General features: G+C 38.0%; 1 protein-coding gene across 6 annotated transcripts; it reads right to left on the bottom strand.

Moving 5' to 3' along the window:
* Nucleotides 1-700: 700 nt before the first annotated feature.
* Nucleotides 701-27,804, bottom strand: MSANTD2 (Myb/SANT DNA binding domain containing 2). 6 transcript variants are annotated; one of them, XM_036744388.1, is made up of 5 exons: nt 27,289-27,804; nt 7,944-7,988; nt 7,167-7,422; nt 5,518-5,578; nt 701-2,015 (listed from the first exon to the last, which is right to left on the bottom strand). In XM_036744388.1, exons 1-5 carry the CDS (start codon nt 27,802-27,804, stop codon nt 1,163-1,165), a joined length of 1,731 nt encoding a protein of 576 aa, XP_036600283.1. In that variant the 3' UTR covers nt 701-1,162. The 6 variants fall into 6 exon arrangements, 4 of the variants coding, with proteins under 4 accessions (XP_036600283.1, XP_036600281.1, XP_036600280.1 ...); XM_036744386.1 differs by lacking the exon at nt 27,289-27,804 and adding an exon at nt 10,742-10,913; XR_005009562.1 differs by lacking the exon at nt 7,944-7,988 and adding an exon at nt 3,861-4,186 and having other exon boundaries at nt 1,933-2,015.

A 27,804-nucleotide genomic window follows, 5' to 3' on the forward strand; every position in this document is an offset into this window, starting at 1 on the left:
CTCTACCTATTGAATTACGGCCCATCTTTTAAGATCCACTTCAAGTATCAACTCCTCTATGAAGTACTCCCTTGTCTGCCCAATGGAGAATTATTTTTCCTTCCTTGAACACAGTGATTTGTGCCTCTTAGGAACTTATATTGTAGAGTTGTATCCCCCTCTTAGATTGTAATCACCATGAAGAAGGCCCATGTATTTATTAAACTTTTACACCTCCCATATCATTTAGGATAGTGTTTTGTACATCATAACTTCTTTCAAATGTTGTTCCATTGAGAAACACCCCCTCTTGTGGCAAAAACCAATCCAGGCTTACAGTGTACTCTGCCACATAAAGGTAGTAGCCAGTGGTGAATTAAAGTCTTACAAAAAGGTAAGGTATCTGCTTTTGCGCTTGTCCTATGTGCTCTCAGCAGCAAATTTAGGACATTATACTTCTAGCTGCATAGAGGATCACTATGCATCAAAAAGCCCAACGATTACTCAAACAGGCCATAAATTATTTTAATGTAAAAAAGAAAAAATGAAGTTGATATGGCAACACAACTAGTAAAGTGAATATATCACAAAATAAAGTGGGTTTTTTTTTCAGGCAACACTGGCTGTAAATAGTAAGACAGTTTTAAAAAAAGAATTCTAAATTATATGTAATAGTAGCTAAGAATGATATTGAAAAAGTCTCATTTAATGTGACTCAAGATTTAACTTGCCATTATCTATTGCTTATTTATTCAGGGCTGTAAATAACACTTATATAGAGACATAGAGAGATGTGTAAAAATGAAACATTGTGAAAAAAATACAGTTTTTCAATTTCATATGAAACTCAAAGTATAAGTTCGGTCCAATGTGGAATGTACCTACAGTTGTTTATATCAGGGCTCTAAAATCCATATAATTTTAAAAATTTTTGTTAAAAAAAAAAAAACCAGCTGACCCACCCTGCAAGTTCATTGTGTCTTGCTTGCTCAGAATGAGCATTTTGCAGGAGTGGTTTTTTTGCTTCTTCCTTGAAGTCCACTTTGATTCCTTTAAAGTTGTACTGGCCCAACTGTGGAAAGACAATTTCCATGAAGAGTCCGATGGCAGTGGGTGTGTGGGAGAGGCAGATAAGGGGAGGGAGGAGGGAGACAAAAACCCAAATCCTTATGAAGGATGGAAATCAGTTGTTAAATTTTAAAGGGTATCCAATGGCTTTTTCCAGGCACTCCACTAAAGAGCCAGCGGAAAGAAAGTCCCTTTCTACTTCCACGAATTTGATATAGATGGACTTAGGGGACACACCAGGCTCCACAATGCAGTTCTGAGACAAAAAACCATTAATACCAACCCAATCTTTACTGAAGGTTTTGGTGTTTGCTTGGAAATGTAAAAACAAGCACTGCTGCAGAGTCCGAACCTCGGCAATCCCAAGGTAGCAATAGGTAATGCGGGTGGACTCCATGTCCACCTGTAAAGAGGCCTGTGATGAAAGAGTCTCTGTGTCTCCTCGGGCTTCCTTTCCTACATCCTGGGCACAGGGCTCTGAGTGGGGTGAAAGTGGCCTTTCAATACATTCTTCATAGCCAATAGCATAAAGGCCTGGGCTTTTGGGAATGCCTCCTGGTAATAAATATTGAACAACGTTCCCACCGGTTGGCTTAGAGTGGGCAATGGGTATCCAGTCAATCTCCATGTGCAACTCCAGGCATCTGGCTTCACTAATTGTGATTTCTAAGAATTTATAATAAACATTTTTCCAGTTCATTTTCTGTACTCGTGTCATAATGATCCGGCCTTCAGGTTTCTCTGAATTGAAGTACTCCCGAAGACGTTTGCCAAGAGGCACCTGGGAGCTGATTTCAGCATAATGGTAACGGATGTCCTCTTTCCAACGAGTGTTGTAGCCAATGCCAAAAATGGCCAGTTTGTTAGAAAGATGGAGCCTGGAAAAGTCTGTCCAGCTCTGAAACAGTTCCCATTTTAACTGTACCGATTCCAAAATCTGCACAATATTTTGCATGATGTCACGCTTCCTAAAAGGAAAAACAAAAAAATTCAGGTGGACAGAGGATCACAGAACCACAGTTCTCATAAAATAGGTCTGAGGAAAATCTGCCCTACGTGGAATTAAAGGAAGCAGAAGTGGGCAGACTTCAATTACCTCTCTAGTCTGGGTGCAACTCAATTTGGTAAAAATTTTTTTTAAATAAAATCAGACACTCAGATTTCAGAAATCACAAACACATCAAAAAGTAGCTATCAGCAATGTAAAGTTAATGGTGAGCTTTATGAGCTTTCATTCCTGAGTGACAGACAGTGAGAAACGCTGTATTTAGAAACGGATTTGTTACCACTTAAAATCATTTATAGTCCAAACCTGGTATTTCTGATACATTAAACCAAACTTACTTGGCCTGCACCTGCCATGTGACTCACTCAAGTACTTGGACCAAAAACAGATATAAAACAAGATAGTATTTTCTTCCTTTTTCAAAAATGAGTTAAAATGTATCACCACCTCAATGTTTTACTAATATCGCTGTAAGTTGATGTAGCACAACATTAAGCCATAAGAATGAATCTATGTGGGAAAGGCCTACATTCAATAGAAGCCATTAATCCTAACAAAAATAAACATTAGGAATAAGATTAAAGAATGTTGGAAAAGAGCTGAAAATATGGAATAAAACTGTCCAGGGAAAGAATCTGTAAAGGACAGCAGCAGTGAAGAAATTGCTTGAACACACAAGACAAAAGAGAAAACTTGGGAAATTCTTATTTCACATCTTGCTTAACTTGAAGTTGCAAATATTCCACGCTGGGTTGGTCAAGGGGATGTAGTAAGTTGAGTTCTTTTCTTGGTTGGTCTCATTTACAGCAGTAGCTAAGACCTTGGTTTTAATGGAATTCATTAGTTACACTGATTTACCATTCTTTAGGAATCGACTATATACAAATTATAGATTAAATTTGCAATATGTTGGACTACCACACTCACACACAGTCAAACAAAGGTGAAGAGTAAAGATGCACACGCCTGATTTACTAGCAGCTCTTTGGAGGAAGAGGAGAGAGAACTGTGGCCCTTTGAGACATTCCTACCAGGCTGAACACTCTTTGAGGGATATTTATGTGTATCGTTCCCAGACTACACATGATCACACAACAAATCTGTTCTCCTGTCCTCTTTATCTTTCGTTAAAGATTTCATAAATTGCATCATCTTCCTCTGGAGGTCAGAGACTTCAGTGTGGAAGCCCTTTTGTTTGTCTCTCATAGGTCCCAATAGATGAAAAGGCCCATCTAAATTCATTTGCTGCTTTGTTAAAGACTAACACCTATTCCTTAACATACATACTAGAACCTAGTAGGCACCTAAAGATTGTTTTTCTTGATGCTCTCAAGACCGCGGTCTAGGATTCTATTTCTGGATAGGCAAATTAGCTTCAAACAGAGAAAAACTGTTCCATGGCCAGCCTTGCAAATCCCTTATCCCAGTCTGCTATCTTTCAAATGAATTTTATTAGGTCATAAGGAGGACCATGCAACAAAGTTCAAATGGTTTAACATAAAGCCATTCCTCTTATTGAAAAAGAACTTAAAAGCACACATTCTTCTGATGATAGGTGGGGAAGCATCATCTTCATGGTTGAAGGATGGCATATTTTATTGCAACTTATGGTAGCTAACCTGGTTAAGCCTTCCTGCGTCTACAGGGGAAAATAATACAACTTCACAAATGAAGATAATTTGTTTAGCATTGTCACAGCCCTACACCATCAGTAAATGTTGCAGTCAGACACTGCAGGGAGCAGTTCTGGAGAGACCCCTGCACTGCAGAGTGAACACCCTAAGAGGAACCTCTTCAAATCTCTCACCGTGTGGGGGTGTGACCTGGAGAGAGGAGGCGGCACAGCTTGGAGATCTCTGCAGAGCCGGTCAGTTTCCTGCCCTGCTGATCTGATCTCAGCCTGGAGCTCCTAGGGCTCACATCAGCTCTTCGGAGCTATGGAGCACAAACGGGGAGCTAGACCCAGAGTTATTCAAACAGTCCCTGCGATCTGTTTGTCGTTTTTCCTGGACTCCGGAGTTCCAACAACGGGAAAAGTTCAGGTGGTTTGAGGTTGGTGGCACCGATTCTGTGCAGTTTGAGTTCAGCCCCAGTTACACCAACTGCAGGGCCTCCCCTGTAGATCTCTGGTGGCTAAAGGGAGAGGTGGGACATTTTAGTGAAAGAGCCAATGGCTTTTTTGGGAGTGGGGTGGGGTATGGGGAAGGATGGACTAAGAACTTGTTAAACTTCAGTTTAAAAATTGTAGAAGTAAAGTGTTTCCCTTCTTTGGGGACACTTTAGTTCCACAGTCATAAAAGATTAGACCTAAATCTAGTCAAGGGATAATTTCAAACTTACTGAGTTTGAAATTATTTGTCCTCATGTTAATCAGAACTGGCCACTAAAATAATAGGATCTTAGACTTGGAAGTGATCTCAAAGGTCCTCAATGTAAAATCTCTAAGGAAAAAGAAATGCCCTCTACAATATCCCTGACAAGTGGTCATCTAGTATCTACCTGAAGAAATCTAGTGACAGGGTACTTACTTCCCTCACAAGCTAGATCAAGATCCTTAGCTCAAACTTCCACTACCCACCCCCAGCTATGGCATCAGGCCCAGTGGTTAATGTTCTGGTCCTAGGGGGATTCTCCTAAGAAACTGAAGCAGGGCAGCTGTCAAAGGCAGGGGAAGGGGAAAGGAAAGCACCTAGTATTTCTTCACTACACTGATCATTACCACAGCAATTTCTTTTTGCCACTTTCTCTCCACTTCTTCCCACCATCTTTTCAGATGATGACAAGATTACACATTGGGAACTTTTACTTCCCCATAATTTCTCTCTTCACTTTTTCTCTCAACAGTAACTGGACTTAACACAGCACTCATAAACATTAAAAAGAATAAATCACTTACATGTTACTGAGGTCCCAAAGAGTTGAAATATTGAACATAACAAAAAATACCAGGCTCTTGGGGGAAAATCAGGTCACTGGGGCTATCATCAAAGGGCCCTGGCTCCTAGCCTTTTTTCATTCGCCTTCCTACTAATTGCTTTCTTTGCTTCCCAATTGAGCAAGTAGGCCACTTGTCTACACAAAATGCAACTTAAGATGTAAAAGAAGAATTTAGAGTCCTTTTTGTCCCACAACTTTTCCACCTAGCCTCAAGACCCTTCTGCTTCATTTCTGAATCTGTTTAAACACCAAAGTATTCCACACCCACACACTCTAGCAGACACATACACACAACTTTTCATTTAATAATGAATTTCTCCTTTTCAGATGTAAAATCCCAGCATTTGAAGATGACCTCTAGGGATAACAATATGGAGAAAGGCAAGAGATGCATAAATGTCCTTCTTTAATGGTATGACTATGATTTTGGACACATGTATAATTATATCAAAGAGTTTCTGAATTTCTCCCAATGTTTACCATCCCTAGGGAAATGTACTTTGTGGCAAGGTGAAACAGCTACTTACTGTGCTTCTTCAGAAGACTCTTGTTTTATTTTTAATGTTCTCTTTGTGACAGGCATTTCATCTGAAAGGCAAAGTTTTGAAGATGAATTATATTTTGCTAAGCCATGACATACATTTATGCAGATTTGTAACTATCTTTACTGTTGATGCCATATTTTCAAATGCTAGGACTTAATTCTAGTGTCAAATACTGTTGTAGTTCAATGCCAGATTTATAAATATATCTCCCAAATAATGAGATGCATACATTTATATGCAAGATCAGAAACCAGCTCTACATGTACAAAATTCTTCAAGGTCACCAATGGATTTCTAGCTAGGAGATTAAAGCTTCATTTCACTGTGAACATGATTTTAAAAGCACAAGAATGAAAACAATTCTGTTCAACTTAGATTTCCATGTAGATTTTCCAAAGCAATTATTTCTCTAATATCAAGAGACTTCCCAAATGTATAGCATGTAATTTTTTTTTCAAAGGTTTTAGTGAACTAACCTATCGGAACAACACAAGAGTCACAAGACACCAAGATAATTTAGCTTTTATTAATGTGCTTCAAAAATAAAATGTGATTAAATACTTTCTGCAATTTAAGTATATTATCTTTTTTTCCTTTCCTACTGTATCAAGACCTTTTCTTACATTTAGCATTTTTCCCCCTCATTCAATATTTGAACATTTTTCATTTTAAAATACAGTATCATTTTAAAATACAGAATTAAATCAGCAACCGACTCTTGCTCTTTCATTCAGTACTTTTCCAACATCAGGATTTCACACAGTGTATTTAGACTTTATCTGCTAAGATTATCACAAAAGTGTGAATGGCTCTAGATTCATTTCATAGGGATTTCTTAATTATCTTGACATGAGGTAACAGAATTTTGGCCAAAGTATGAGTAACTTAGTTGATATATAGTGGTTGCAAAAGGGCTCTCTCAAAAAATAGCAATCAGAGAGCTGAATGTTTAAAAAAAGAAACCCTCTTGATCAGGCTCAAAGGATCTAGATTTAACGAACAAGTTTTCTATTTCTAACTTCTATAATCATGTAGATAAACTTTACATTCAAGTTGTAGGGGCTATTTATAGTCATACCACTAATTAACTGGAATAAGCAAATGGTAATTAATTTAATTCAAATGGTCCTTTGAATAAATCATCCTTTTCGGGACCTTTTCAAGGTAAATTGAAGAACTCTACCTTTTTCAGTCAGGTTGAAGCCTGACAGGGACTTTTATCCATATTTAAGTTCAAAAGCCAAAAAGGACAATCGAAATTTCAACATTTTGTCCAAATGAAGAAAAACATGCTTAAATAAACAATATGGAACCCGATAGCCAATAAACTTTGTAATTATCTTGGAATTACAGGATACAGGTCCCATATACTACATTTAAAATTGAATCGTTCTAAATTCAAAAGTCTTCCATGATGTCAGGAATCTTGCTGACACCTTAACCATAAAAAGAAAGAAAAAAAGAAACAAACCACCATACTATAAGATAGAACTTTAAGGCCAATTGAGGATACATATATCTGCCCACAAAAGGTGGTTACCACCAAGTGCCAACAATGGGAATGGAACCAGGACATAGTCCAGGATTATCTACAGCAATATGCATATAAGGGTAGATAATGGCTCTCTTACCCAATTCCTGATCTGTTGGATAGCCATGTAGATCCTGACTGTGGTTTCCCCAGTCCTCCTGTGAATAATCCTCCATAGTGCTGCCATCTGACTCCAGCTCCTGGTACAAGCCACTACTGTTAATAAGTACAGGCTGGCAGGGCTGAGCATCCCATCCTCCCTGACCAAACACCTGTTCCAACTGTTCAAATGTGTAACTGCTCTTTCTTTTCCCAACACCATGTTCTTTCACCCGACTGTAACACCTGCGAAGGGTCTAAGACACAAAGTCTTTTGTTATTCCTTTAAATCTGTACTTCCTCTTCCAGGTATGGACCACAGATATTAATTACTATTAAACAGACACAAACAGACAAACACAGACACATTGTTATAGGAATGCTAGATTTCATTTTCATTCATTATATTAGAAAAATACTATATTCAATAGCAATAATTCAAACATATTACAATTCAAACAACAGTTTTGCAGTTAATTATCCATTATAAAACAAGAAACATTACATCATAGCATGTCCCCGATACACACATTTTATCCCTCCTCCCCCATTAAAAAACAACCAAGAAGTACCAGCCAGCCAATAGGATGCACACCTGCCACAGAAGAGAAAGTACAGCTGCTATTGTGCCCAGAATTTGGAAAAAGGTGAGGGAAGGGAGGACAGAGAAGAGGATTCCCCAAAGCAAAGAATACAACTTTCCTTACTCTAGGTGAAGGAGGAATACAGGTTAAAAAAAATTGCCTAAACTAATTAGCTAGTAAAATATATTACTTACATAGTCTGTATTCCTTACTAACTCATTCTGTCTCTTGGGAAGCTGCTGAAATTTAAAATAGAGGTCAAATCAATAATACTCCAAATTCCCAATCTAACATATCAATTATCAAGAATTAGTACTCTAATACCTAGGTCTAATAATGAACCTAATATACTACAGTCTACTCTAAGACCCAAATGGTCAACTAAAATGAACCAATAAAGGTCACTAATTGCATTTTTTTTAGGAAGTTGGAAGGGAATGCTTTTTATTTCCTTTCCTACTACATTACTATACATAGAAAAGAAAACGTTATACAAGTACACAGATATATTTAGGTTATTGTCTTCTAGAGTTCATCTCTTTCAATTTTGTAAGAACAGGAGCTGTTTATTTGAATGGGCTTTATCTCATTTCTAATTATCAACACCATTTCCTATAACCAAGTGGTACACCCTATTTTATTTTAAAGGGTAAACTAAAGATTTGGTACCAACTCCCAAATCAGTTAGCTAGATTCCTACCCCTCCCCAATTGCAATCTTTCCAATATCCATAGTTTTGTTACGTTTAACTTCATGAGCAGTTTACCTAAGAAACAATTCCCCCCCCCCCCCTTATTCCCTGGGGAATTCCAAGTACTTCCTTATTCAACTATGCAGAGCTGGTTCATTTCAGAATTACTTTGGAGGCATTAGTGTGACTGTAGATTTCTCCTTTAGATATAAGGTTAAATCCCATAAGTAAATATATTATCTATTCCAACCAAAACTCTTGATAACCTTTTATAGGGCCTCCAGAAAGTTTCAAACAATGGTGGACAACCTACAGTGGGAGATTTTATTTTTACTTCAAAATATGTCACTTGAAGCTAGACATACAGAATGAACAATGTTAAGTATAAAAGGATGATAAAAATGATGAACTGCACAGTCCATCCTAAATACTAGCCATCTTATTCCCTGTATAACCACCTCTCTACTTAATTCGACCTTCTTCAGGATCTCTTTAAAGGACTAAAGTTGTTGGTACTAAATATTTCTTAAAGCTTTTTTTCTTTTTACCAGGGGCACAACCACAATTCCATTAGACACAACCTTCTTGATTGGCATTTTAGGCTCCGAGACTGCCCAGGGCTTAAGTAAGAGATCTGGACTTTGGAAAATGGTCAGAGAGGAAGCTTTTGAACCAAAGAAGTTAAGAGCCTTCAAAGGTTCTCTCATTCAAATCTCAAAATATTCCTCCATCCCAGTGAACTCTGCCCTCCTTACAAAGATTAGAATTTGAATTGCAACCAACCCCAGCAAATTTTAAAAAAAATCTTAGAATGTCTTGTTCCTGTCTCCAAGAAAACCCCAAACCCCTCTATCCAGCCCCTCCTAGGGCCGTAAATGGAGATTCCCAACCATAATCCTTTCACCCTCCAAGGCCATAAACAGAGAGAAATCATGTTGCTGTTCACTCCTTTCAAGTTGTCCAGAGAAAAAATTCACTACATAAAATATCCCAGAACTAGAACTATCAATGATAGCAATTTGGTAAACCAAGGAAAAATACTAATGTCATCTCTCTAAAGAAAGGTAACTTAGCCACAGCAAACCCGCCAGGATATAATACAGACCTAAGAAAAGCCACCAATCTCTGATATCAAGCATGGCGGGAAACCACAAAACAGGCTATTTTACCATCTGTGTAACCACTAAATTGTAGTCAGCTGAACTTGAAATTTCATAAGGTTCATGTAAATGTGCATAAAAAAAGCAATAAAGTCTAGTAGTTACACAATGGTTGAGAAGTCCCAGATCTGCTTACGGAATATTGGCCTGATGACTTGCTTTCTTTCAAACAAGAGGGACTAACAATTATTGCTATATACTTGCTTGGAATAGCTGATGTAGGAAAGAAATATTCGATTTCAGGGTTGAAGATGCCGAGAAGCAAATATCATATTGGGAATTTGATATATGAGAATGCTAAAACTAGTCAGGAACACAGATCTAGAACCAGAACTCATTGGCCATTTATTCCAACCCCCTCATACTACAGATGAAGAAACTGAGGCCCAGGGAGGTTAACTGACCCAAGGGCACACAAGTAGTAAGCATCAGAGACAGGATTTGAACCAAGGTCTTCTGATTCTATGGCTGGTATTCTTTCCACTCTATCACACTGCCTCCAGGTAAATATGGCTTCAGTTCTCTCAAGAAATGTAGATATTCCAAGAAACGTTTAAGGCAGAAGTGCCTCGCTGATATCCAGCATGGACCGAAGAAAAAAGAAGATTTTATACTTTTCATGTAACATATGTAATGCATGGTCATCAAGACAGATCACATCTCCAGACTTGAAGGAAGCATTAAAACTCAGAAAAATCAGCTTGTCTAACCCTATCAGAAACGCTATGATATAGCTAAGCTAGGGATTTGGGGTGGATAAATAGGAGGGAGGGAGATTCCTACTCTTATCACATATATCCTGAACAGGAAAAAGTGGACCTTTCTAACTACAAAAGATTATTTAAGGGATACAAAGCCCTACTCTGCATCCTAACACTTAAATGGCAATATTACAGAATCTAGGAATGTGAACCTTGATGATTCTCAGGGAGAAGCCTCACCTCTCATTTGCTGATATCTGGCAAGAACCTAATTCTGGCCTTTCTTAGGAAAATCATTTCAACTATAAGAAGAGATGCTTCTTTCTCCCTTGGCCTCCTTCCTCCTTTCTCCCTTTTACCTCCTCTCGAAAGTCAAAGTAACTTAGGTTCAGAAAAAAATTTTAAGTGAATTAAAATTTAAGGGAAGAGAATTTACTTACACCTATTAGAGGATTCATTTTTCCAGGCTACAGAAAATATCCAAAGTGGAGTAAAGTCAGTGTAGTTACTTACTACAGATATTTCCACAGAAAACTACATATATACATGATTGTTCCCATAGGGAAAACTGTTAACAGTCACATATTACCTTGTATCTTGAACAAGTTTTTTTTTTTTTAAATTATGACTATATGAGCACTAAAATACCAATTTGATCAGATGACCAAATCATGGTGTGAGTGCTTCAGTACTGAGTGTAGAAGAAATGCCAAGTGAATTCTTATTGAAGTCCACCATGCCAATTATTTGAGGATTAAAAAAAGGTGAGAATCAAAGAAAAGATTTGAAAAATGCCCCACTACCAAAGTAGGGAGAAAAAGATGACTGACAACTTACAGAATATAGTTAATTTTTTGGTCAATTTTAAGATTAAAAGAAAAGAAAATGATAGAACAAGAAGATGACATTCATTGTGGATGAATGCAAAGCAGTCTATCTGAGGAGTAAACAGAGGTAGGAATTGAGATTGGCAGGATTTGGGTTTAACAGTAGCAATGCAGAGAAAGACCCAGGGTTACAGTACACGAAACATTAAATACAGTGCACAATGCAACTCTCTTGCCAAAATAAGTAAATCCAGTATTGGGTTGTATAAGCAGAGGAATCACATGTAAGCTATGAAGGTGGCTCTTCCTCTCTATTCAGCACCGGTGAGGCAACAGCTGGAGCACAGCATTCAGTTCTGGGCATCGCACCAGCTACAAGAGAGGGAAATTGTAGAGTTCAGAAAAGGGCAAATAAAATAATGAAAAGCTTGGAAAAATAAGATCTACAAGTAGGGCAGTGGTTTCATCACAGCCCTCCCTGACATTATACAAGATACTTTTGGGGTGGGAGTGGGTCTCATCTTCCCTCATATCTCCTATAATCTTTCCCTGGATTTTCAGGAAGTGAAAAGAAATAAATTCTTCCCAAGCCTGGCAGACCATAAAGGGAATTAAGCAAATTCATAAAACAAGGTGGAGTGTCACCAATTCTGCTATCAGCATAATCATTTTCTCAATGTTTGCCCCATTTTACATATAATCAGAAAAGAATTACCATGACAAAACCACTGATCTATGAGAAATGGCTACAGGTGAAACAGAGCATCCAGTAAGAAGTAGGAAGAGTGGGCCACACAACAGCCACACACAGGTAAACGTGTTGTTTCAAAGACTTTGGCATGATCATTCTTGTTAGTGTCAGACATCAGATGAAAAATAAAGTCAAATTGCAGGAAGGAAAGCTGAGCTGTAATAGTAGGAAACACTTATTTAAAAAATAAAAACCAAGTAGTAAAACAAGGTTTCAATGGTAGGTTTAGAACTACCCACACTAGACAGGGATTACGCATACTTTATCTTAACCCTTTGCCAACTGAAAATTATCCATGTGGTTTCCCTTTTTTTGGCCAAATAATTAAAAATATAATACATTTTATTCTTAAACAAATCTTTACAAATCACATGGATTCTCTACTTCATTAGAATCAGGAAAAAATCAACGTCAGGGAAAATAATCCAGGAATTTATTTTCTAAGAACCAAAGAGATACCCAAAGCTAAAATAGCTGTAATTCTGTACCAGTTGTAACAGCAGCAAATCATATGTCATTTTTAGATTATTTTCCTAGCTTTGGACTAAGGTCACTGCTTTCTAACAATGCCAGCTGATCAACTTTCCTATATCCTTATTCATAAAAACTAAGTGAGGACCCTTCCAGAAGGAGGTAAAACCTAACCAATTGCATGGTTAGTTGTTTTTAAGAATTACCTTTTTAAAAATCTTTATTGTTTTAGGTGATACTAAAATGTTCTTTCTTGATCACGTTTTCTCAGTGTGATCACCAAAGTTAACAGAAGAAAGGTTTCAATTAGCAGCTGTTAAGGAAAAACGAACTTCAATACGGGCAAGAAAGATGATATGAATGTAGGGTACAAACTTCTGGCAATTTACTTCATGCATTTTTTGGAGTTCTACCTATCAGCAACTCAACATCAAAATCTATCCAAACTAGCAAAAGGTTTACTAAGGTTCCAAATTCTGCCCTGCTTCCCTATCTTTTTGATGCAGTTATATGTATAATATTGTGATGCTGACAATCACCTCTATGCCATTCTGTCACTTATTTGAGCTTACAACTGCATTATGAAGAAAAAGCAATGTAGTTCTGGAGTCTTGAACGCCTAATACAACATGCCAAGTTACCGACTAAAATGTAGAAAGTATGAGAGAGAGAGAGAGAGAGAGAGAGAGAGAGAGAGAGAGAGAGAGAGAGAGTGTGTGTGTGTGTGTGTGTGTGTGTGTGTGTGTGTGTGTGTGTGTGTGTGTGTAAAGCAAGAGACTCCTGGCCCTTCCTTTTCCTTCTCTGATCACCTAGATCTTCCTGCTTTGTAACAGAAAACTATATAGCATGTGAGCAAGAGGTTCAATAGGCCTTCTTACTAACCTGCCTTATTACAAATGAAAAGACCCAATGTCACAGTACTCATGGGGGATTCTAAATCTTAAAAGAGGCAGTTTGGGTTCAGTTTACATATTGAACCCCATCAGCAGACTGCTCAGAATGAACAGCATCAAGGGGCAAACAGCCAAAATTCTCTTATTCTCTGGCAGAACCAAAAAAGTTTTACTAGTAGAAGTGTATACTATGATTTAATGCAAAACATTTTCATAACTTATGGACACAGAAATACCTACTGGGCAAGAAATTTTTTCCTACTGCACCAATTAAATGTTATTGCCCATTAATTCATTATGTGGCTTCATGATTTATCCAATTTAACATGTCATCAGTTATCTGACTTCAATACTCAATTTTTATTTTGGATAAATTACCAGTAAGGATATTCAGAATAATGAAATATTTAGGAATGACCTAACATACAATGCATAGTAATCTCACAAACATTTTCATCTCCAGTGATAAACAAATTTAAATATATTTTGTCTACTTCCTAAGCAGTTACAATGGTAAAGCCTTAATCTGTCTTCTAATTTCAGTATGACAAACAGGATATTAATCCTAGTGATATGGAACTGCTTCAGGGAATTGCTGCAGATAGATATCTGTCCCCTTAGATTAGTGGTTTAGGCAGTGATAAGCAAAGACTGGATATGGTTAGAAGAACAGGTGAATGGTGTATATGTAAATTTAATCAAAGCCAGCTAAATTCCATTTTCCTCCTCAGGGTGGAAATATTTACTAGGGGAGGATAAAGGTCAGTCCCCTTTATTACACACACACACACTAAGTTTCACTACAAGTTTGGTTTCTAAAAATGGTAAAAGAGGTTTAGAGAGCTCAGAGTGAAGGAAAAAGAGACAAATTATTCTCACTTGAGCAAGGGGCATCAGTTTAAGAAATAAGGGGAAAGAATAACTTTCCCTCATATGTCATCCCAGAAGGCTCAGAGCTAAAATACACCACCATACATACAACTACCTCCCAAGAGTAAGTCTTTGTTCTTAGTGGGGAGACATATAAGAGGGCTGTCTTCGGTGAGGGAGAAGGAAAGGTTGTCTCCCTATCACTTGCTGTTCATCCGGATTTCTTTGCCGTTGCTGACAGGATTGGAAGAGGGGCTTGGAGTGCCAGCAAAAGCAGATTGTGGCTAGGCTGACTTCCAGTGATTCATGTGTTGGTGGGGTGGACGGGGACATGGGGTGAATGGGGATCACTGCCTGGACCAGGGTGGGGAGGAGGGTGGTTAGGCCATTCCCATTCTGACTCTCAAGAGTCTGGAGAGGCTGCAGAAAGGCCAGCTGGAGGCTGGGAAGTGGCAGAGGTGCTGTCGTTCTGTACCATCTTGCTGGGGAGCTGCTGGGCATTCTACTCAAGGTTTGGCTTGCTGAAGTTGGGGCCCTCAGAATAAACCATACAGAATTCTCCAATCTTCTGTACATCACCCCCATGGCCAGTGTAGAGGGTCAGAAAGCCTTTAAAACTGAAGTATACCCCTTGGTGAGTCGGATAACGTCCCCAGGATGGATCAGGTTGTCAATATCATCCCAAATAGATATATTGATGCTACCTGTTTTGTCTGCTACTTTGCAGATCCTCACCTCATGTCTTTTGTCTTGGTCACTCGGCCTGTCTCTAGCACAATGAAGATGAGATTCAGGTTCTTAAGTCCTGGGCTTGATATCTTTCACAAAGGTCTCCATCGCCATGCTGCCCAGGCCTCCACACCCTGAGGGAGAGCCAGGGTTGTCTCCCAGATAAATTCTTGTGGGCTGTTGATGTCTGGGAACTGGTGGATTTTGCAGCTGCAAAGGCTGTAAGAGTTGCCAAATTTCTCTTTTACTATGCAAATTCACAAAATAATTTTTTTTAAACCCTTTCCAGGGAAGGAAGAGGGATAAGAGAATTTCTGATTGCAACACAGGCTCCAATTACATCAAGTAGACACTTCCCCAAAAGGACTTTGGCTTGTATTAAAAGATGACATAATTTTCAATAGTTATATCATGATTGTGGATTTTAAAAAAATTCCTTAGAATTAAAAAAAACTTTTTAAATATTTAAGAATTTTAAAAAATTCCTCAGAGGCTAATTTTAAATTAAGGGACGATTAACAGAGAGAAGAAACAGAATTTTTCTAGATTAAGAAATGAAAGTCATTATTAGCAGAAAAGTTCCTTAGACTAACTATAGTCAACTAGGTCTGTTATCTGGCTACACTCAAATTGGTTCTCTCTCTCTGTTCTTCTGCTTACACTATTGTTGTCATACAATACAAAAAACTGAGATAAGAGCTCCCTAATACCTCTTAAGAAAAGTAGAAGCAGAAAGGGTAGGAAAAACAGGTGTAAGTGTAACAAGTAAGTTCTTTTCCTCAAAGCAAATGGTGACAAGGAAGACTCTTTAGTACCTATAGTCTTTGACAACCATTTCCTTAGCAATGAAGTACTATGTTTTAATTCTCAGAAGGTTGTTAACCTGCGGGGTGGTTCTATGGCTGTCACAGAATTTCAAAGTTGGAAAAGATTTTAGAGATCACGTAATTCGAACCCTACCTGAAGCATGAAAGATCTCTACAACAGTCTCCAATAAGTCATCACCCAGTCATTCAAACCTAGTTGCTTCTTATATCTGAAACATGGGTTAAGTAACTCAAAAAGATAAAATTAACTATCCTTACTATAAAGATCTTCATCAGCTGATCAGCTGATTTCTACCCTTGGATTTTATAAAGTCAAATAGAAAAATGACAACTATTGTCAAAATGTTTCTCTTGTTTATAGCCTTAGTAACTATGGGGAACCGTCCAGACCTGAAATTATTCAGGCTGCATACATGTCATAATCACTGCCTTATTCACAAAGTTGGAAGTGACCTCAGAGTCCATCTAGTCCAAATCAGAACTGAGCAAGAATCTATACAAATGAGTATACAGTCTTTGCTTAAAATCTCTACGGAGATTTTCTCTAAGGAGAAACCTACTATGTCTGGGGGCAACCCATGTCACTAACTATAAGGAAGTTTTCCCTACACTAAGTTTAAATCTGCCTCCCCGCAAGTTCATTTACAGCTCCTATTTTCACATTTTACTTTCAGTTGTCACTACAATCTTCATGAGATATAACACCCATTACTCCTAGATATCCATTTATTTTTCTGTCATAAAAGCTTCCTAAGAGAGAGGTTTGACAGGATCATAGATCTAGAGCTTGAAGAGGCCTCCAGGACCATCTAATCCTTTTCCCTTATTTTACAGAAGAGGAAACTGAGGTTCAAGGAGATTAAATGACTTGCCCCAAGTTACACAGGTAGTACTAGACACCAGAGATAGGATTTGAATCTAATTCCTCTATCTCCAGAGCCAACTTTGATAACCAGTCAATGCCTGCTCCTGCTCCTGGACTAGCTGGTTTAATGTGGGTGCTGGTGTACTTTTCTGGATTCATTAGGTCTTTATCTATTCTGATTGCTCAGAGAATCCTTGAGGAAAAGAGAATGTTAACTACTATAAATACAATATCCTCCTCTGTTGCTCAAGAGCTAATCACAAGTGTTCCTTATTATTTTTAAGGCAATAAGGAAGAAAAAGATGTCAGGTATGAACTTCAACTTCTGATATCCCTCAATGAAACAATAATCATAGGACCACAACATTTAGAACTGAAAGAGATCTTAAAGTTCATCTAATCCAGTGATTCTTAACCTTTTTTGTGTCATACATCCCTTTTGAAGTCTGGTGAAAACTACAAATTCCTTCTTAGAATGTTTTTTAAAGGCAAAAATGAAATACAAAGAATTTCAAAGAAATTAATTATGTTGAAATACATCTGTGTACACACACACACATGCACACACACACACACACACGCATTGTCCCCAGATTAAGAAGCCCTGATCTAACTCAAACTCTTCATTTTCTAAATAAGGAAACTTAGTCCCAGAAATGTGAAGTAATTTACCAAATGTATCTCTCACACATAGGTAAGTAGAAAACCTGGGATTCAAATCTAGGTTCTCTGACTCCAAATCCTGTGCTCTTTCTATTGAACTGTGCCGGCAGAGATCTTATGATAAAGACTTATTAGAGGCTTTAAAAGGAAGAAAATACTATCATGGTATTTTTTGAGCACTTCATCAGTACTTCCAAGGCACAAAATAAAGGAATGATAAGGTAGTTTACCTGAACACTTGCTAGAAAAACAATAGAGAAGCTCAAACATTATGAAATATATTTTCAACAGAAATGAAGAAAATTATTGAATACAGAAAGGAGTAAGACTAAAGAGTATGCCCTTCTTAATGCAACATTTTCAAACAGGCCAGAGATTCTAGTAGATAAAGATGGAGAAAAGTAATCAAATTGATAGAGCACAACAGTGATTCCCAACTGGGCAGGCTACAGACCCTATGAAGTTATTACAGTGGTTCCTTGTATCCATATGTACATCAGCACTGTCATTCTGATTTAATCCCAACAAAATATACATGATGCAGTAATGAATAAGCAAACATACATTCCATAAGTTGAATGTTTTGAACATATACATATTACTGATTTCTTAGCCACTTAGTACTGCAGTGAAGCACACATAGCGCAAACCTAATTTGCAAGTTTGAGTTAATATTTAAGAGATTCTTTGGAAAATAAAGAGTTATTTTGGGAGATGAAATCCTCGAACGATTACATACATTTGAGAACAGATGAGGTCAACCATCTGAGACACACTGGACCTTTCATCTACTTTACAAATCATCACTAACAGGTAGCTATGTCAATAATTAGAAGATGCCTTTTGCCACCTGCTCTCAAACTTCCTACATCATCTTCCATGTCACTCTACTTCCAGCACTGTTGCTAAATCTTTATGTGAATACTAAAGAGTAAGTATGCTGATGCATTACTATATGTATATCTTCTGTTTCACAGATATATCCTGTTAAGTCAGTAATATTCAAAGAAATGTTAATGCTCCTATTCTAAATTTAATATATATTAAAAACACACCTAATATTACTATCTAAAACACTGCAAGCATAGAAAAGGAGATCATTAAATTTTAAGTGCCTCTCATTCTCTGCTAACTGCTGTACCATCAGCTGCACCTAAAAATGTAATACCATTGATCTACCATTACAGTATTGTCTAGTGCTTCTTGGTCGTTGACTAAAAGGCCTTTTTAAACCTACAACAACAGTTTTTACAACAGATAATGGTCAGAGTGAGATTCAACCCAAAATGTAAATGTCACTTTTCTTCTTTCACTTAAAGTACATTATTTATTTTTAAATTTACTTTGTCTATGTTTTTATAGTAGGGTAATGGGACCCCAACACTAATTGCCATCCACAAATTAAAGATAATTTTTAGTGAAGAATTGTGCATAATTCAAGCAAGGATCCTGACACCAGGAAAATAACATTAGAAAACTTGGAAATCTTCAACGTGGAGATTTTTCAAGACTTGGGCAAGAGGATCAAAAAGAAGTGTACACAAAGACCTCAACCTAGAATCACAGGATCGAGGGACCTTAGCAAGCATCTAGTCCAATTGCCTCTTTTTTTTTTTTAAACAGATGAGTGACCCAAGGTTCAGAAAGGTTAAATGTCTTGCCCAAGATGACACAGGTAATAAGCAGCAAACCCAGGGCAGCTCTGATGTCCCTTATTACATAAGATCTCTTCTTCATCTGGTCCCCACAACACTCTGTCCTCCGTCTTGTGCACTTGTCACTTATATTCTAAAGAGAAATACGTTTATCTATGTATATATCTTCTTACTCCTGTTAGATTGTAAGAGATAAAGCTAGGATCAAAGCTTACTTATAATAAGAAGCTAGAACTGTGCTGTTAGTTAGCTAGAACCTAATGGCAGTAGAAAGAAATATTTACTAGATAAAATAATGTTCATTATGCTTAATTAAGCATAGAAAACCGGAATTTTTCATGATACACCCAAAAAACATAAAAGATCAATTTCTAGGCCTTATGAATAATAAAGACAATTGGTCCAAAGAACTTTCTAAATATTGATATAAAACAATCTCTTCTCTTAAAAAAAAAGTTCAACTTGTGTTACTCTGAATTGTGTATATAAATTCCTGACATTTTAAAATAGGGAAAAAGGGAGAGAACAGATAGAAATAAGCATCTATATAACTTCAATCATGTGCCAAGCACTGTGCTAAGTAAGCACTTTTACAAATACTATCTCATTTGATCCTCAACAACTCTTCCTAGTAGGAACCATTATGATTCCTATTTTGCAGTCAAGGAAACTTGAGGCAAAAGAGGTTAAGTTGATCAATTAATCAATAAACGTTTATTAAAAACCTGCTCTTTGCCAGGTTAAATGACCTGCCCAGGGTCACAGAGCTAGTAATTTCTGGGGGCATATTTGAACTCAAGTCTTCCTGACTCCAAGCCCAGTGTTCTATTCACTGCACTACCAACTACCAAAGTTGGTAGCTGAAAGGTTAAAATCAAGAGCAAGACATTTTTCAATCTGTTGGTATCCTTCCTGAATTACAATTAAAGTCTCTTCTTGTAGGGAAAAAAATTTGCAGATGTTAGAATTAAAGTGAATTTTAATCAAAACCGATTCTTCCTGATCACACTAAAATCAATTAAAAAGTCACAGAAATGGGGAAAAGAGTTAAACATAAAATACTATAATGAATTTTAAAAATACAACTTATAATAAAAAGTCTTCATGCAAACATAATCATAAAGTATGCAGAAGAAAGGTTATAACTCTTTAACTATATTTAGTTAAACTTCTGCTTTATAGGATCAGTTTCAACAAAAAGTATCATCTCACATTGCCAAATACACTATTGTTACACAAGGGGCTAGAAACAGACATATAAAAATTCGATAATAAAACTATTAAAATATTTAATAGTGGAATGTCAGCTTATCAGTGACAACAGATACTGGGAAACAACAATATGGCATAGCACTACACTAAGCTTTTAAAAGACTGGGAGGAGTATGTATGAAATTTCTGTGGGATCTCATTGAGCTCTCTTTTCCAAATGGGTAAACTATACTAATTTAAAGAAATGGTCATCTTTCAGTTATTCAGGTAATGTAGGAAAAACTTAAGACATACAGAGATGAAGCTAAACTGAAAAATATGCAAATTAGAACCAATTCATCAAATTTCAGAGATCATAGATTAGAGATGGAAGGTGTCAAGTAAAGGGTTCTATCAATGGAGAAACTGAAGCCCAGAAAGGGAAAGCAATTTGCCATAGGTCACTTAGGCAGTAAGAGGCAGAGCCAGATTATGAACCCAGGAACTTTGACTCTAAATCCAGCACTTCTTAACTCTACATGAAAAAGTCAACATTTTGGTAAATAATTTCTACCACAGGGTAGAAAAATCACTGCAGGCAGTTGTCATGTTGTAGGAGCATACATGTATGACATTAAACCATCTCTGCAAATATGATAACCAATGAAAAGTTTACCTATTCAAGTCTACTGCTTTTAAGCATTATGCTTTTTTTCTTTTTTTGCCTTTGTTTGCATTTTGAACTTAGAAAAGTAACTTCTTTTTTTTTTTTGGAAGGAGGAAGGCAGGGCAATTGAGGTTAAGTGACTTGCCCACAGTCACACAGCTATTAAGTGTGCCAAGTGTCTGAGACCGAATTTGAACTCAGGTCCTCCTGACTCCAGGGCCGGTGCTCTACTCACTGCTCCACCTAGCTGCCCCGAAAAGTAACTTCTTATACTCAAAGATTTTCATGTTGCTCTAAAAAATCTATAAAGTATACGTCAATGTGGTGGCATATTAGCCAACATCTGACTGGATACAAATTTCAGTTATTATGATACCCTCTAATGAAAGTGTTAAGGAAATGGGCAGAGTTGACAAAAGAGAAATAAGATGCCTGTATAATACACTCTTCCAAAATTGAGAGTTGATTGGTTTCCAGGTGATATCTTCAGATCAATTTATAGGCAACCTAATTAAGGCTAATAATTAATAGTACTGTTCTGGCTCCCTGGACTTTCAAAGTCAAGCCTAAAATTTGAAACTGATGTATACTAGTTCCTTGCCAAATGGTGATCTCTGAATGGTGAGTATGGGAATGATCCTCTACGATATGGTAGATAGTATAAGATCTAAAAAGCAGATCTAAAGTGAAAATTTTTTCAATAGCCCCAAACTACTATCACTTTGCTGAATATAACAGGTCAGGGCCTCAAACTATATAATAGGTCATTATACTCAAGTGAGTTTCATTTGACACAATATATTTGTTCTTAAAAAGTCCAGTGACCTTGGACAAATCACTAAACCTAAGTCTTGGTTTCCTTGTATTTAACTGAAATAACACTCTGTCTACCTAAAAAGGTTATTGCAAAGACAAAATGAGATAATTTATGTTAAAGTACTTTGTAAACTGTAAACGGCTATATAAAATGATGTACTATTATTATTATATGCATTTTTTATAAACCGATTTTAAATGAATTAGGTTACATTATCTAAGGCAGGCATTCTTAACCTGGAATACATGATTTTTTTTTAGATAATTGTATTTCAACATGATTGGTTTCTTTTGTAATCCTATGTATTGTAGTTTGTTTATTCAAAAACATTCTGAGAAGGTTCCATAAGATTCTAAGGGGTCTGTGGCATAAAAAGTAAGGAGTTGCATTAATTATTTTGTAAAAGGAAAGCTTTCTATAATTTTAATAATTCTCTAATCTATGTCCTTCCCAAATTTATTTTTTGTATACTACATCTTCTGAAGATAGAACACAAATGTATTTAATTCTATACTGCACCAGTCCTCCTATAATTAAAAAAGAAAAAAAAAAGCAAACCCAGAATCCTGTTCATTCACAAATAAGATATGATTGCCAAGTCAATTTACTTCTAAATACAGAAAACTCTTGATGTGTTCCAAAAAACAAGTTTAAAAAAGGTATGAAACAATATTCTAAATAGTCTACTCTTTCTGGGCACTCACGACATCTCTCTCAGACTCATCAACAGGCTAGCCTAAGAGTGAACATACTTGCAGGTGATGTCAGGGGATTAAATGAAATAGAATAGGCAAAAATTTTAGTAGAGGTAACCCGTTTGATTAAATCATATATACCTTGATGACACTTGACAGTTCTTAAAAACTTTTCATGGTAAGAAAGAAGGTTTTTATAGAATCCACAGAAAAGGCTATAGTCTATTAAAATGTTCAAGGACAAGGGTAATTTCTGGCCCTAACCATCTTTCTTTGATTAAAAAAAAAGTGCTGATTCTCACAAAAGGATGTGTTAGGCATGATAGCTAAAATTTAGGCAAAATGGTGATTTGTCCACAGAATCACAAAAATTATTCTAGGTATTGTGACAATTTTTAATTAATCCAAAAATCATCCTTAAGAATTATTAATTTTGATTGGTAAGGAGAGACCCCACCCCATTATCTTTAAACATGTTCTTAAATAAGCAAACAATGTTGATCCATTAAAGACAAGTTTTTTAGGTCACACATTCACCTTGCATTCATTTTGTGGCAAGCTAGAAGTACACAGCTGTTTCATGGACATAAAGCCAACTCCCAAGAGGCAAATTTTTGGAGAATGCCCAAAAACATAGGACTTGAGAATGAGTTTTGCAGTGCATCAGATTAACTGACTGGAAGTGTGAATGCAGCATCTGGCTCAATAGTGAATGATTTTATAAATTCAAAGCTTGGGTAAAGTGTCAAAGCCAAGAACTGCTAACATAGTATGAACCGTGACATTATCTCTTCTTTTCTGAAAATAGCCTTTACTATAATTTAATCATGCACTGTTTTAAGACACCTTGGGAATTCATTGATTTGTACTGTTACTCATCTTTTTCAGGTATGTCTTATCTTCCCAAATAGATTGTAAAACTTACTCAAGGGAGGAATTCAGTTTAACTGAAAGAACACAGGAAAGACTACTACCTCAGAAGGGTTTCATATGGATCAAATGAGACAATAAATCTGAAAATACTTTGAAAGAAGTAAATACCTTTTTATACTCAATCTAAGGAGATATTTATTTCATTAGATTACAAGTGCATAGCCCTTGTGGTGTACACCATACACGCTAATAGTGTGTACACTATTGCACAAAGGATGTTTACAAACCTAGAGAATATTGAGTTCAGAAAGGTGGGGAGCTCATCTATAGTGACCTGTCCTACTATGAGGTCATGGGCAAAAACTGGGCAGGATGAGAAGGGATGGCTATGTAGCAACCTTTACTGTTTAAGAAAGCATCTGTACCAAGGAAACCATGGAGTCACTTAAGTACCCAAGTATATTTCTTTGTATTATCCACAGAAACTTGTGTTTTAAATACATACATAGTACTCACTCAATAAATGGATGCGAATAAATGGCCTTGCAAAGAACAAGAAAGAATTCAAGATTAGGCCACCCAAAAACAGTCATTTTCATCTTTCTGGCAAACAAATATTTTTCAGAAGTAAATAATCAAGTCAGATCTTGTTAATTGTGAAATACTTCCACACCAAGATTAGGATAATAATCTATATGATAAAACAGGTGTTATGTAAATGATAAATATGAAGAATGTAAAGAAATATGCAAAGATCTATTTGAAGTGATGTAAAGCAAGATTACCGGAACTACAATTAGTGACTATAATGTTATAAAAAGACAAAGACAAAGCTAGTGGAACTTCAGATGTAACTGGAAAAGGGCATAAAAGGTCATAAGCAGGACATATTTTTGCTGGTTTACTGTATTAATTCATTTGGTTCTCCTTATAAAATTGTAAGAGTTTTATGTAAGATGCTTGTGTGTTTATTCAATTATTTGTATTGGTGGCAATTAAGTTGATAATAATTTTAAAAGATTAACACATACGAGCTATGCAGCAATAGCTATTTATATCAGGTCAAAATTCTGTCTGTCCTTGAAATACAATATTAGGCTACGTGGAAAAAACTAAAAATTATTATTAGCCACATCCAGCTGGGATCAACTCAATACCTGTCTTTATTTGGTATAGTGAGACAAAGATTATCAAGTAAACAAATTCACCCTACCTGACTAGAGTATGGATTTTATGTTGGCTGGAAAAATAAATTTGCAATTTACAGTAATTTGACATGTCATGGATGGATACTATATTAAGCCAATTTTTTTTCTGCTCTACACAGATTACTTTTTCATCAAAGTTCTCAGTTAAGCCAACCACTCTAATCCATGCAAGGAGTCCTCTTTATTTTACACATTTGGTTGCAAGTCATTTGCCTGTATCAAAATTTAAAAGCTAATTTTGCAAAATCTATCACTTCCCTTAAAAGGCCTTTACAAGGAGACGAATTTATTTCTGAATGATTTTCAGGTAATACAATTCAACGTGTTCTTTAAATTTACAAACGAACACTGTCCTAACAGTATAGCACAAGTTTATCAAAGTTCACTTTGTAGTCTTTAGTTGCTAAAGTCTGGGTTGCTTAGATTGAAATACAAAAGAAGTCGAGCTCTTTTTCGTCCCTTTTTTTTAAACAAAGGAATTAACAGAGACAGTTTAGCTATACTTGGCCAACTAAGGAATTGTTGTAAATGTAGTACTACTTTAATACTTCAAGAATTTACGTTTCCTTTAGGTGTAGCTTCCACAGAGTTCCCAAACCCTATATTTAGTACATGGTCTTCAAGAGTTGTTGAGACTGAAAAAAATTAATCATCCTATAACTAAAAAAGTGATGAATCTGGCTGGGCTAGTTCTAGGACAATACACATACAGTCTGTCAAGCACCCCCACATTCCAAAGCCTGCCCAACTTGGCAGAAGCTACAAGAACTTGTGTTGTACTAGCCTAGCCTTCCAGACCCTAGAACCACCTCCACAGCATTGAAGACATCAGAATAGAACTTCAAAGGAGTGGAGTAGTATTGTGTTTGTAGAACTAATAGATACAAAAGTGTAATTTTTTTTATAACCTCCTATATATGAGGAGTTTGAGAGGACATCTTGGCCGTCGTCATTTGTATGGGTAAGTATGTCTTCTTAAAACAAATTACTAAGACTGTGTAATTTCCTTTACTAGTTCATCTCTCTCAGACTGGGACAGTAGTGAAAATTGATTGAATGATATTGGGTATTGCAGGGGTTAGATTTAGAGTGCAATTGTCCATGTTCAGTAGATTCGCTGATGGCACAGCATGCTCAACAATTTAAATCAGTCCTGGAATTCCCCTACAAAAGAATTGAGATGGGTCAGATTTTAGGGTCTGGGTGTATCCCTGAGGGGGAGCCTAAACTGGAGAATGGTATATTGCAAACTATTGACAGTGAGTAATTAATTCTGGGAAATGTATTAAGAACAGGGATCTCCCAAAATTTCTAACTTCAATGACCTTGACCATTAACTGACTGAATCAAATACTGATAAAGGCTCATTAGATTTAGTAACCGTAGCTCAAATTTCTTACAAAACAATAGGAACAATAATGTGTCTCCCTCCTCAAATTTTCCTACGTAATCTTTGATCATTCCTTTGCTTCCCCTCCCCCACCTCACACCCCCTCTACTTATTTGGGCTCCGCAGGGGCAGATAAAGTAAAATGTAAATTCCTTGAGGACTGAGGAGGGATTCTGTTACTTTTAATCTTTGTATTCCCAGCGGCCAGCACAATGCCCAGAACATAGTAAATGCTTTACTAAACTGAAGTAAATGACTTTTTTTTTTAAAAAGTCGAAGACACTGCGACTAAAATCAACTTAGAAATAAGGGAAGTAACTGGCAGAGTCCCAAAACAGTATTTGACAAATTTGAAATACCTTTTGGTTACGGCCAAAGTTTTCTAAATTATATTTTTCTAAATCCATCAGATAGCAGCCTTCAAAAAGACCCTAATCCACAAAGAACTTTCACTGTCTTTAAAACTACAAACAAACAACACACAGAAGAGAACAGCCTCAGTCACAAATGTTAAGAGTTTTATTGAACGTGGGGTTGAAGTAGGTACACCATCCCTAGATTAACAGAAAGCCTTTCATTCGGGGAAGATTGGGAGAACGGATCCTCATCTGAATCTTAACTCTGGTGGGCACTATGGGTTCGTAATCACGAACTAATTCAACTAAAATACAACTCAGTATCAAGAAAACTGGAGCCCATAGTTTAGAAACTGCAAATTAGTAAAGAACCTTCACAAATGTGAAACTTCTAGTCGAGATTAAAAGTACCTAAACATTAAAATGCCTATGTGAGGAGAAATTCAAGATTCATGAGGCTTTTTGCCTGTTACCACAAATCCAGCTCAGTATCTACCTACATGAGGAAAAGGTTAGCTTTCATGAAGGGGCCTAATCAGAAATGTTAGAAAGTCCCAAGCCGAGGGAACAACCGTCTCACTCCACATTACTTCCAAATTCCAAGTCTGGGTGTCTTTGTGCCCACTAACTTGCCACAGTAACAATACAAGATTGGGCTGCCAGCAACTCTTTCCAAGGCATCTGGAATCCTACTAAGCCCGCTGGCAGCTCAACTTGGAGGTACTGCCACTGACACAAAGGCCAGCAGTCCTAGAGAGCTCTTTTTGTGAGTGTGGCTCCGCCACTCACAGGGAAACCCGGAATGGGAGCTTACCTCCCCCCTCTCCTTTTCCCCAACCCCGCCTCCGACCCTGGGAGCCCCTCAGTATGGAACAAAGCGAGGGGCCCCGGTGCTGGGGGGAGAGAGGCGCCTGCAGCGCGAGGACCGCCGCTCAGCACACAATGAAAACCCACCAACTTCGGGGAGCTGGAGCATCCAAATTGGCAAGAAAGGGGGGGGGCGGCGGCGGTAGGGACATTTAAGTTCACACCCAGAAGACCCGAGGCCTGGCGGGCCCCCTGAAAAAGTCCCCTCCCCAAGGGGAGAAGAGAAAGGCGGAGGGGATACGAACCGCTCCCCCCCGGCCCCGGAGGAAAGCTCCACGGACAGCCCAGCCCCAGCCCCCGCCCCCCGAGGCCGGCTTCCCCGCCTTCTCTCAGTGTATCTGGTTCGTTGCCCCGGGCCGGGCGGCCGGTTACCTTGATGCGCTCCCGGCACTGGGACGGGGTCCGCTCGTAGCCCAGCTCGGCCAGGGCCCGGGACACGCGCTCGTACATGGCTGGCCCGGGGGCCTTGCTGCCGAACACCGTGCCGGCTCCCTCCAGCTGCTGGTACCGCGCCTCCACCAGCCGCTCGTTGCCCCACACAGCTATCAGCGCGTTGGTCTCGGCCGGGGTCCACGACATGCCCCGGCAGGCAGCGGCGGCGGCTGCTGCGGCCCCGCCGCCGCCGCCGCCGGGGGAAAAGGAGACGGAGGACGAGGCAGCGCTGCGGGCCCCCAGCCCCAGTCCCCCGGCCCCAGCCGCCGCCGTCGCTGCCCCCGAGCCAGCCGCGCTGCCGGGCCCGAGCGGGGAGGCGCCGCTGGGAGTGGAAGGATCGGACAGGGATGGGTTCCCATCGCTCAGGCCGCCCGGAGAGGCCGGGGACAACACCTCCATCTTCGGGATCTTCAGCGGCGAGTCGGTGGGCAGCTCCGAGCCACAGGGCGCAGCCAT

The sequence above is a fragment of the Trichosurus vulpecula genome, chromosome 2 (genome assembly GCF_011100635.1).
Source record: "Trichosurus vulpecula isolate mTriVul1 chromosome 2, mTriVul1.pri, whole genome shotgun sequence".
NCBI classification, from domain to species: Eukaryota; Metazoa; Chordata; class Mammalia; order Diprotodontia; family Phalangeridae; genus Trichosurus; species Trichosurus vulpecula.

Coding starts and splice junctions, on each gene's coding strand:
- MSANTD2 (XM_036744388.1), bottom strand. CDS start 27,804: ATGGCTGCGCCCTGTGGCTCGGAGCTGCCCACCGACTCGCCGCTGAAG. Junction 7,423..7,943: donor TAGTAAGGAATACAGACTAT/GTAAGTAATATA, acceptor TTTGTGTCTTAG/ACCCTTCGCAGGTGTTACAG. Junction 5,579..7,166: donor TCCAACAGATCAGGAATTGG/GTAAGAGAGCCA, acceptor TTTGCCTTTCAG/ATGAAATGCCTGTCACAAAG.